This window comes from Rhinoderma darwinii, chromosome 7 (genome assembly GCF_050947455.1).
Source record: "Rhinoderma darwinii isolate aRhiDar2 chromosome 7, aRhiDar2.hap1, whole genome shotgun sequence".
Taxonomy (NCBI): domain Eukaryota; kingdom Metazoa; phylum Chordata; class Amphibia; order Anura; family Rhinodermatidae; genus Rhinoderma; species Rhinoderma darwinii.
Window position 1 is genome coordinate 79,271,384 of NC_134693.1, and position 12,310 is coordinate 79,283,693.

General features: G+C 44.3%; 1 protein-coding gene across 4 annotated transcripts in view; it reads left to right on the top strand.

The window, feature by feature from the left end:
* The window catches only part of MEI1 (meiotic double-stranded break formation protein 1), a 957,414-nt gene that overhangs the window by 16,545 nt on the left and 928,559 nt on the right, over positions 1–12,310 (top strand). For 3 of the 4 annotated variants that reach the window (XM_075833602.1, XM_075833600.1, XM_075833605.1), the window contains exon 2: positions 455–578. The exons of the other annotated variant lie outside the window; for it this stretch is intronic. In XM_075833602.1, coding sequence (XP_075689717.1) covers positions 455–578 — 124 coding nt within the window. The remainder of the gene's footprint in view (positions 1–454; positions 579–12,310) is intronic. 4 annotated transcript variants of the gene reach the window in all.

Consider the following 12,310-nt stretch of genomic DNA (forward strand, 5'->3'; position numbering starts at 1 on the left):
TGGCTGTGACAACGAAAAAAAAGATAAGACTTTTTGAAGGCGGGGAGGAAAAAACGGAATAAAAATCTGTAGGAATTCAAAAACGCCAGAAAAAAGTATGTACAAAATGACACTTGAATAGGACAACGCTGCAATACCTTGCACAGCCGCTATGATTGTAACAGCGTATGCAAGAATGAAAAGGAATGTCTACTATATAAACAATCAAGAGGCTGCTGCGCTTGTACGAGTAATGCGACCCCTTTAAATATCTGACCAGTGGGGGGGGGGGCAGCGGCAGAGTCTGATCCCAATTAATCTAATATTGATGGCCTATCCTGACGATCGGCTACCTCTTTAAAAACCAGGATAATCCTTTTAATATGCTTGATGCATTATCATTTATATGACAATGTTGAGTAATTAAGTAGGGAGGAATTTTTTCGATGCACGTATTAACATATCGTTTGCCTAGGTTGTTCGCAAGAAACATATGCTGTCTAGCTTTCAGACATTCTTAGAAAGTAAATCATCCACAGTTTACACATTTCTTGGCAATGATGGAAGAATTTGTGCCCACTTTGTAGGACAGATGCTGGGTAAGTAGTACAAATGAAACCCTTAGGACTTGTCGACATGTAATGGAATTCCTGCAGCAATTCTGCTGCGGAAAAACCGCACCATTTCCTGCATTATTAGGCTGGGTTCACATGACCCATTTTCAGGCGTAATGAAGGTGTTTTACGCCTCGAATTACGCCTGAAAACACAGCTCCAATGCGTCGGCAAACATCTGCCCATTCATTTCAATGGGTTTGCCAATGTACTGTGCCGACGACCTGTAATTTTACGCGTCGCTGTCAAAAGACGGCGCGTAAAATAACAGCCTCGTCAAAGAAGTGCAGGACACTTCTTGGGACGTAATTGAAGACGTTTTTCATTGAATCCAAATTACGTCCGTAATGAACGCCCCGCAAAACGCGAGTACGGGCAATTACGTCTGAAATTCAGGAGCTGTTTTCTCCTGAAATCAGCTCCGTAATTTCAGACGTAAATACAGTTATCGTGTGCACATACCCTTACTGCCGAAAATGGTACGTATTTTGCTGCGTGTTTTTCAATGCTAGGAGATGGTGATATCTCTTGAAAAACGCAGCAATTCAGTCCACTTTCTGCAGCAGGAATTGACGCTGCAGTACGAAAAATACGCACCACAATAAATTTCTGCTCAGACTTTTGTGGATGAGATTTGTTCCGCTGCGTATTTTCCATCCGCAATTACGAATGGAAAATATGCAGCACGTCTGTTACGTGTGGACAAGCCCTAACTCAACCAAGTATGTACTTTATGTAAGAAGTGAGTGGCACAGATTAAATATAAGGGCTAGATCTTTGGTTTTGGTACCATTTTAAAGCCCACCTTAGCTGGAAAATAATACAACAGCATGCAACCATATTAGTTGTCATTTTTTAACTCGCTTATGAGAAAATTGCATATTTCTGTTATTTTGTCTGCATGTACGATCAGCCAATTAAGTTTTCAATTAAGGCCCTGTTCACACTGAGTTTTTTGGTGCGGAAACCGCTCGGCAAAACTCGTCAAAAACCGCCCGAAAATGCCTCCCATTGATTTCAATGGGAGGCGGACGAGTTTAAGGCTGTGAAAATTCCTCCTGCAAAAACTGCTCTAGACGTTTTTTGCACAGTGGTTTGACAAACTCGTCAAGGTGTTTTTTTTACCCTTTCTGACTGATTGAAATGGGGTTTTGGAGGCGGAAACCGCCTCAAGATGGGTCATGGCGCTACTTTTTACCGCGACGTGTTTTTTTTACTCGCAGTAAAAAACCTCGTCCAACTCCCATTGAAATCAATGGGAGGCATTTTCGGGCGTTTTTTGACGAGTTTTGCGGAGCGGTTTCTCCGCCAAAAAACTCAGTTTGAACAGGGCCTAAAAGTAGTTGATTAAAGTCGCTGAAAATCTAATTCTAAAGTGATAACCAATATGGCTATACCTCTTGCAGTCACAAGGGAATAAAAAATATCTCTGTAAATAAGCCTAACATAATCACCAACGTTTTTTCTGTACCACATCAGTAGTTCTGCAATTGTTAGCAACAGAATTGAGCACAACTGTTTTATTCCCACATCACATAGATGTTCCCCTTCTAATCAGGTATATGTTTATATATAGACTTCTTGCATATAAAACTGATTGAATTTAGCTCCTTCCCGCTTTTGACCTTGCTGACAGCCTTATTTTTCAAATCTGACATACCACTTTATGTGGTAATAACGTTGAAATGCTATCCAAGAGATTCTGAGATTGTTTTCTTGTGACACATTGTACTTTGTTAGGCGTAAAATTTGGTCAATACATTCAGTATTTAATTGTGTAAAAACACCAAAATTTAGCGAAAAACTGTAAAAATTAGCATTTTTCTAAATTTAAAATGTATCTACTGCTAAAGAAAATTGTAATACCAACCAAATTGGTTAATTACCATTTCCCATATGTGCACTTTGTTTGCATTGTTTTTTGAACATCCTTTTCTTTTTCTAGGACGTTACAAGGCTTAGAACTTGAAAATGTCAAAGGGCTATTTTTAGAGGGACCAGTTCAGTTTTGAAGTGGCTTTGAGGGTCCTATAAAAAAACAAACCCCCTTAAGTCACCCCATTTTAAAAATGGCACCCCTCAATGTATTCAAAACAGCATTTAGAAAGTTTCTTAACCCTTTAGGCGTTTCACAAGAATTAAAGCAAAGTGGAGATGAAATTTACCAATTTTTATTTTTTTGTTGTTGCAGAAATTCATATTTAACCCCTTCCCCCTGCTGGCATTCTGGGCCCTAATGTCCAAGCCATTTTTTAGATTTTTCCATTGTCACATTCGAAGAGCTGTAACTTTTTTATTTTTGCGTCGGCATAGCTGTATAAGGTCTTGTTTTTTGCGGGACGACTTGCAGTTTTTATTGGTACCATTTGAGAGTAGATGCGACTTTTTGATCACTTTCTATCAAATTTTTTTTAAGTCAGGATTAACAGAAAACAGCAATTTTTCCATTGTTTTTTATTTTATTTTTTACGGCGTTCACAGTGCGGGTTAAATAATGTAACAGCTTTATAGTCGGGGTCGTTACGGACGCGGCGATACCAAATATGTGTAACTTTTTTGCTTTATTGTAGTTTTTTTTAATAGTAAAGCATTTTGTAAGGGGAAAAGCTCGGTTTTTCATTTTTTTTTTTCACTTTTTTTTTAAATTAACTTTGTTAAACTTTTTTTTACTAGTCCCACTAGGGGACTTCACTATCCTCCGATCGCTATTATAATACACTGCAATACTTTTGTATTGCAGTGTATTACTGCCTGTTCGTTTAAAACGGACAGGCATCTGCTAGGTCATGCCTGCGGCATGATCTAGCAGGCATTCGCTGCAGGCAGACCTGGGGGTCTTTATTAGACCCTCGGCTGCCATAGAAGACACAGACACTCGGCGATTTTATCGCCGGGTGTCAGTGAGATGAGAGGGAGCTCCCTCCCTCTCTGCAAAACCATTCAGATGCGGTGCTCGCTATTGTGCACCGCATCTGAAGGGTTAAACAGGTGAGATCGATACTAATATCGATCTCACCCGGCAGAGCAGGGACGCCCCCAGCCCTCAGCTGCTTCTGGCAGCTGAGAGCAGGGAGATTTCACGGCTCCCTGCTCTGTTTACTTTATTCTACAGCAGCGACGTAGTTTGGCGGCGCTCTAGAATAAAGCCCACTAATGACCGCCGTAAAAAGACGTATCGGCGGTCATTAAGGGGTTAATCAATATAATCAAAGGTTTTACCAAAGAAATACAACTCAATATTTATTGCCCAGATTCTGCCGTTTTTAGAAATATCCCTAGTGTGCTAATGTACTGAAACACAGCCCTCAGAAGCAAAGGAGCACCTAGTGGATTTTGGGGGCCTTCTTTTTATTAGAATATATTTTAGGCACCTTGTCAGGTTTAAAGAGGTCTTGTGATGCTAAAACAAAGTAAAGACCCCATTTTGGAAACTACTCCCCACAAGGAATTCATCTAGGGGTGTAGTGAGCATTTTGACCCCACGGGTGTTTCATAGATTTTATTAGTATTTGGACGTGAAAATGAAAAATGTTCATTTTTTTTCCAATAAGATTTAGTTTTAGCTAAAAAACAAACAAACAACGTCCACAAGGACTAAAGAAAAAAAAAGCCCCCTAATGTTTGTAAAGCAACTGCTCTGGAGTATGGAAATACTCCATATGTGGTCATAAACTTCTGTTTGGGCACACGGCAAGGCTCAGAAGGGAAGGAGCACCATTTGGCTTTTGGCGCACAGATTTTGCTGGATTTGTTTCTTGGCACCATGCCCCTTTTGCAAAGCCCCTGTGGGACCAAAACAGTGGAAACAACCAAAAGTGACTGTTTGGGATACTACACCCCTTGAGGAATTAATCTAGGGGTGTAGTGAGCATTTTGATCCCACAGGTGTTTCATAGATTTTATTAGAATTGGGCAGTGAAAATGAAAGAAGAAAAAAAAATCACTATTCTGCAATAGCTTTAGCTCCAATTTTTTTTATTTTCTCAACAAATAATGGAGAAAAAGCACCCCAACATTTATAAAGCAAATTCTCCCGAGTACGGCAATACCCCATTTGTGGTCATAAACTGCTGTTTGGGCACACAGTAGGGCTCAGAAGGGAAGGAGCCCATTTTTGGGCGCTATGTCGCATTTGCAATGCCCCTGTGGGACCAAAACAGTGGAAATCCCCCAGAAGTGACCCCATTTTGGAAACTACACCCCTCAAGGTATTCACCTAGGGGTGTAGTGAGCATGTTAACCCTGCAGGTGTTTTCCAGAAATTAGTGTGCACTCGATGTTGCAGAGGGAAAATGGGAATTTTTCCATAGATATGCAAGTATGTGGTGCCCTGCTTGTGCTACCATAACAAAACAGCTCTCTAATTATTATGCTGTGTTTCCCGGTTTTACAAACACCCAACATGTGGCCCTAATCTTTTGTCTGGACATTCGAGAGGGCTCAGAATTCATAGAGTACCATTCAAAATTGAGGCCTAATTTGGCGATTAGCAAAGTATTGGTACGCAATTGCAGAGACTCCGATGTGAAACAATAAAAGAAACCCCTGAGAAGTGACCCCATTTTGGAAACTGCACCCCTCAAGGCATTTATTAAGGGGTGTAGTGAGCATTTCACCCCACAGGTCTTTTCAATAAATTAATGCGCTGCGGATGGTGCAAAGTAAAAATTGCAATTTTTCTCTAGATATGCCATTTCAGTGTCAAATATGTTGTGCCCAGCTTGTGTCACCAGAGACACACACCCAAAAATTGTTAACAGGATTCTCCCAGGGTATGGCGATGCCATATATGTGGAAGTAAACTGCTGTTTTTGCACACCGTGGGGCTCCGTAGGAAGGCAGCAACGTTTGGCTTTTGGGGTGTGGATTTTGCTTGGTAGTAGTTTCGTCTGTGGTATTACTGGTATTTTAATTTATAATGTGGGGGCATATGTAAGGTGGGCAGAGTACTCCAGGGACATAGTCAGATGGTATAATAATGGGGTAAAAAAAAACAATAAAATAATCCATAGATATTTGTTACGCTGTGAAAAAGACCTTTATGCACAGGCCAGTGTAGCACTGAGAAATGTCCTTTTCCTGGCACCTCCACAACGGCACTCATAGGAGGATTCCCTGCCTCTCAAGGGACAGGAACAACAATGGACACAGAGATAAAAGGCCCCTCGTCCATACTTTATCCAGTTGTTTCCTGTCTCTCTGGGAAGTAGGGACGTCTACTGCTGTTGTGGAAGAGTAGGAAACGAGATTTCTTTTCACCCAGCCTTGTCCCTGCCCAATACACACCTTCGGTGGGGTCCGGAGGGCTGGTGCAGTGAGTGGGGTCGCGGGCGGCTTACGGGCTTCCCTCCCGCTCTTTGGCGAAAGTCCTCCACTGCAGACAGCCCCGGGCCCGATTCCTTGCTACGCAGGAACCTGGATCAGGCACAGTGTGCCTCAGCAGACCGGGATTCCTTTTGCCGGGAGTCCCTTTACTCTTCCTGGGTCTCAGCGCTTCCGGTCGCATGGTGTGACGCGCACGGGCGTCAGAGTCATGACGCTGAGATCCGTAGGAGAGCGAGGATTGGCTGGAGCAGCAAGGGGGCGGAGCCCAGCGGATTGGGTGCCAAAATTCAAACTTAAAAGACTGCAGGTAAGTGTATGCCTGCATTTTCTCACCATGTCTGTTCCCTCTGATGTAGTGGATCCCCGCAAGTCTACAGATCCTGTGGTTGCCTCTGGCCAGGATGTCCCTCCTCCTCCTTATTACTTCTCCCTCCCTCCTTTGACTAGGTTCGAGGCTGAAGCTATTAAACTAGTGACTTCTTCCTTTCCACTAGTTTACCTCAATATTTTATTGTGCTTTATTTAAGGAAACTGCCCTGCCTAAGCGGCTGGTTAAGAAATGTGGAGTCTGTAAGGAGTAACTGTCCTCCTCTTCTAAGAAGGCATTATGCTCAAAATGCATTCAGAAATTAGTGGTGGATGAAGCACTGTAGTTTCTGGATAGCTTAAAATCTATTATTAAAGAGGTTAGCTCTGCTATTTCTCTTCAATTAGATGCTCGTTCTCCAAGGCCCTCTATTTTTAGCGGACATCAACCCTCTATACACGCTACAGCTCTGGTATTATCTGACTCCGATGAAGGAGAAGTTCAGTCCCAGATTGACTCAGATTCATCGGATGACACTACTGGTATACACTTCAGTCTGATGGAAGATACAGAGTGTCTTCTCAAAGCTATTCGGGCTACCATGAATATTGAGGATACTAGAGAACCTCTCTCCATTCAGGATCAGATGTTCCAGGGCCTGGGAGAAAGGAGAAATCAAGTGTTTCCTGTTCATAAGAATGTCAAGAAACGAACTAAAGCATGGAAGGATCCTGAAAAGAGAACAACAGTTTCTGACGCCTTTAAACGCAAATATCCGTTTGCTGAAGAAGATTCGGAACTCTGGGACAAAGTTCCAAGAGTAGATGCCCTTGTAGCAGGTATCTCCAAGAAATCCTCACTACCATTCAAGGATATTGGGTAACTTACTGACCCCATGAATAAGAAAGCAGAAGCTCTTCTTGAGAGAACATGGGAAGATTCGACAGATATGTTTAGGCCAGGGATCTCGGCTACCTGCACAGCGAGGTCGCTATTTCTGGATTGATCAACTGGGAACCCATCTTGCTGCTGGTACTCCCAGTGAAGACATCATCTCATCCTTACCCATGTTGATGAAAGCTGCCAACTACCTAGCAGATGACTAAGCGGATTTAGTTAAGCTGTCAGCTAGATCTGCTGCGTTATCAAACGCAGGAAGAAGGTCCACCTGTTTAAGGATCTGGTCCTCGCTCTAAGAATAAGCTCATAGGCATCCTCTATTTGGATCTGGATTAGATGACATCTTCGAGAAAGCGGCAGTGAAGAAAAAGAAGCTCCCAGTGGATCAGAAACTCTTTCAGCAACACTGATCCTTCGTAACCAAAAAAAGAACCGTGATGGAGGTCAGGATTATAAATGGGAGCAGGAATCATCTAAGTTTCAACCTTATAGAGGCACGGGAAAAAATTTTCTATTCAACCGTGATAATCCGTCATATCAACCTCCACAGTGATGTCAGATGTCCGGTAGGGGGACGGTTAAAAGATCTTTTAGTAGCCAGGAAGAACAGCTCCCCTTCCCCATGGGTTCTAAGCGTAATTCAGCAATGCTACCAGCTAGAATTCCTTTCCTCTCATCCAAAAACTTTCCTAAGTATGACCGGCATTTCCGCATAAAGTCAGATATCTCTAGAAAAAAAAATTTTGTTCCTTCAGGAACAGGTCATCACTGCGGTGCCAAATTCTCAAGAAGGTCGGGTGTTCTATTCTCCTATTTTTCTTGTCAAGAAAACAGACGGCTCAGCAAGAGTCATTATAAATCTAAAAGCCCTCAACCAGTATTTAACACTCAAGATGGACTGTAAAATCCACTGTAAACCTTCTATCTTCAGGTTGTCATATGGTTACACTGGTTTTGACCGACGCCTACTATCACGTTCCTATTCACCCAGAATCTCAGATGTTTCCAAGGACTGCTGTGTTTCTCAACAATACAATACATAATTTTCAATTCCAAGCTCTCTGAACGGGGTCCAGATAATTCCTTATCTAGACAACTTTCTTATCTCAGCCCCCTCTGCTTCACAACTGTTGCTAGATCTAAAACTCGTCCTTCAAACGTTCTCCTTCCTAGGCTGGCTGATAAATCACAAAATCAGACCTCTTCCCAAAACAGAAAGTGATTCCTAGGAGTCCTTCTAGACTCGCTGAGAATGTCCAATGTTCCAGAAGAAAAGTTTCCATCCCATTGAAAATTTATTTATTTTGCAGAAGATGTTATCACTCCATTTGATCGGTTATGACTATCTTGGGACTCCAAACCTCAACGATCTTTTTTTCCAGCAATATATTGGGCTCAAGCCCATTCAAGACCCTTGCAGCGGTTTCTCCTCTGTGTGGGACAAGAACCAATCCTCCCTGTACAGGTCAGTCGAAGTTCCTTCAGGGGTAGTGTTATCCCTAAACTGGTAGGTAATATCCGCTCATCTCCAGAGAGGAATCCCTTGGAGACCAAGCCCTCAACTGGTAGTCATGACAGATGCCAGTTGTCGGGGCTGGGGAGCCCACACATCCTCTTCTCTGGTTCAAGGCTTATGGGATCCTCTGATGGGACACGCATCCTTCAATATGAGAGAGCTGTCAGCAGTGAGGCATTTCAGGCTTTACAATCTTTGAAGGGCAGATATATAAAGATCCTATGAGACATCGTAGCCCCCGTGACATACCTAAACAAACGGAGGGAGCAGAAGCAAGGTCCTGTACCAAGTAGCGGCTCAAATACTAATATGGGCAGAGAAAAACATCATAGTTACATATTACAGTTGAAAAAAGACACATGTCTATCAAGTTCAACCAAGCGATGGGAAAAGGGAAGGGAAAAATTTCTACACATAGGAGCTAATATTTTTTCATTCTAGGAAATTATCTAAGCCTTTTTTAAAGCCATCTACTGTAGCTACTGTGACCAGCTCCTGCAGTAGACTGTTCCATAGATTCAGTTCTCACAGTAAAGAAGGCTTGTCGCCTCTGCAGATAGAATCTTTTTTTTTTTTTCTCCAGACGGATCGAGTGCCCCCTTGTTTTTTGAGGGAGTTTTACATGGAATAGGATTTCACCATATTTTTTGTATGTGCCTGTTAAGGATCTGCCAGGCACAGCTTCTGTATCCACGCCCATAGGTAATCAGTCTGCACCTGCTTCTATGTCTATGAGACTGACTCCATCTTCCACCACTCAGGATGGCAGGCTTAGGAGTGGGAGAGCCGATCACAGCCTGGCCAGACGGAGCTAGCTCCCGCCCTCTGTCTATTTATACCTGCCTTTCCTGTTCCTCCTTGCTTGTTTCTTCTCTGTTGGTTTCCTGGCCCTGCTGCAGCTTCTGAACCATTTGACCCTGCTTCATACTCACCCTGGCTTACTGACTACTCTTCTGCTCTGCGTTTGGTACCTCGTACACTCCTGGTTTGATTCGGCTTGTTCACTACTCTCCTGCTCTACGTTTGGCACCTCGTACTCTCCTGGTTTGACTCGGCACGTTTACTACTCTTGTTGCTCACGGTGTTGCCGTGGGCAACTGCCCCGTTTTCCCTTTGTTCTGTGTTTCCTTGTCTGTTGTCTGTCGTGCACTTATTGAGTGTAGGGACTGTCGCCCAGTTGTACCCCGTTGCCTAGGGCGGGTCGTTGCAAGTAGGCAGGGACTGAGTGGGGGGTAGATTAGGGCTCACTTGTCTGTTTCCCTATCCCTGTCATTACATAATCACAAGCCCATATACCTACTCTACCCTGGTCCCTCACACCACTATGGACCCCCTTGAGACCCTGGTTCAGCAAATGCAGGGTCTCTCCCTACAGGCCCTGGCTCAGAGGGTCAACCAGCCTGATGCTACCATGGTAGTATCCCTCACCTCACCTCTTGAACCCCACCTCAAGTTGCCTGACTGGTTCTCAGGGGACCGGAAGACTTTTCTCTCCTTTCGGGAGAGTTTTAGGCTCTATTTTCGTTTAAAGCCCCACTCCTCAGGTTCTGAGAGCCAGCGGGTGGGTATAATTATGTCCCGGCTACAGGAAGGGCCCCAAGAATGGGCCTTCTCCTTGGCTCCTGACGCCCCTGAACTTTCCTCCGTTGATCTTTTCTTTTCTGCTCTCTGACTTATTTATGACGAGACTGACAGGACTGCCTTTGCCGAGAGTCAGCTGGTGACCTTACGTCAGGGTAAGAGATCTGTTGAGGAGTATTGCTCTGACTTTAGGAAGTGGTGCGTAGCTTCTCGGTGGAATGACCCTGCCTTAAGGTACCAGTTTAGGTTGGGTCTGTCGAACGCCCTGAAAGACCTGCTAGTTAGCTATCCCTCTTCTGACTCCCTAGACCAGGTTATGGCTTTAGCGGTACGACTTGACCGACGTCTCAGGGAACGACAACTTGAACATTTTTGTGTTTTCTCCTCTGACTCCCCCATGATGCCTCCCGAGGTTCCGTTGCTTCGTTCTTCCACGGAAGACTCGGAGGTACCTATGCAACTCGGGGCCTCCGTATCCCCCCAAAAACGTAGAGAGTTCCACAGGAAGAATGGTCTCTGCTTCTATTGTGGGGATGACAAGCATAAAGTGAACACCTGTACTAGGCGTAAGAATAAGCAGCTGGAAAGCTTCTGCGCCTAAGTGATCATCGGAGAGGTCACTTGGGCGCACAGGTATTTCCCGTAAATATGAAACGTAATAAAATCTTGCTTCCCTTTCAGGTCTCTTTTGGTGGTAGGTGTGCTACCGGCAGTGCCTTCGTGGATTCAGGGTCGTCTGCTAATATCATGTCTGTGGAATTTGCTATTTCTCTAGCTATGCCTTTGATTGATTTGCCTAAACCTGTCCCGGTAGTGGGTATCGACTCCACTCCTCTTGCTAATGGTTATTTTACACACCATACCCCTGTTTTTGAACTCCTTGTTGGCTCCATGCATTTGGAGCAGTGCTCTGTACTGTTGATGCAGGGATTATCGTCCGATTTGGTTTTAGGCCTTCCCTGGTTGCAGTTGCATAATCCCACGTTTGACTGGAATACTGGGGATCTTACTAAATGAATGCTTGACGTCATGTTTTTCTGTTAATTCTATTTCTCCCCCTGAGGAGGTGAACACGCTACCTGAGTTTGTTCAGGACTTCGCTGATGTTTTCTCTAAGGAGGCCTCCGAAGTGTTACCTCCTCATAGAGAATACGATTGCGCTATCGATTTGGTACCAGGACCTAAGCTCCCTAAGGGTAGGATATTTAATCTCTCTTGTCCCGAACGTGAAGCCATGAGAGAGTATATCCAGGAATGCCTGGCCAAGGGTTACATTCGCCCCTCTACTCCGGTAGGTGCTGGCTTCTTCTTCGTAGGGAAGAAGGATGGTGGTCTTAGGCCATGCATTGACTACCGTAACTTGAATAAGGTCACTGTAAGGAACCAGTATCCCCTTCCTTTGATTCCTGATCTCTTTAATCAGGTTCAGGGGGCCCAATGGTTCTCTAAGTTTGATCTACGGGGGGCGTATAACCTTATCTGCATCAAAGAGGGGGATGAGTGGAAGACTGCGTTTAACACGCCCGAAGGTCATTTCGAATACGTCGTCATGCCCTTTGGGTTGTGTAATGCTCCCGCGGTCTTCCAGAATTTCATAAATGAGATTTTAAGAGATTACCTGGGGGTATTTCTTGTAGTGTACCTTGATGACATACTTGTGTTTTCCGAGGACTGGTCCTCCCACATTGAGCATGTCAGGAAGGTGCTCCAGGTCCTTCGGGAAAACAAACTGTTTGCGAAGACCGAAAAATGTGTGTTTGGGGTGCAGGGGATACCATTTTTGGGTCAAATCCTCACTCCTCATGAATTCCGCATGGACTTTGCCAAGGTCCAGGCTGTGGCGGAATGGGTCCAACCTGCCTCCCTGAAGGCGTTACAGTGCTTCTTGGGGTTCGCAAATTATTACAGGAGATTTATTGCTAACTTCTCGGTCATCGCTAAGCCTCTTACGGACCTCACTCGCAAGGGTGCTGATCTCCTCCACTGGCCTCCTGAGGCTGTCAAGGCTTTTGAGGCCCTTAAGAAGTGCTTTATCTCGGCCCCGGTGTTGGTTCAGCCCAACCAAATGGAGCCATTTATCGTGGAGGT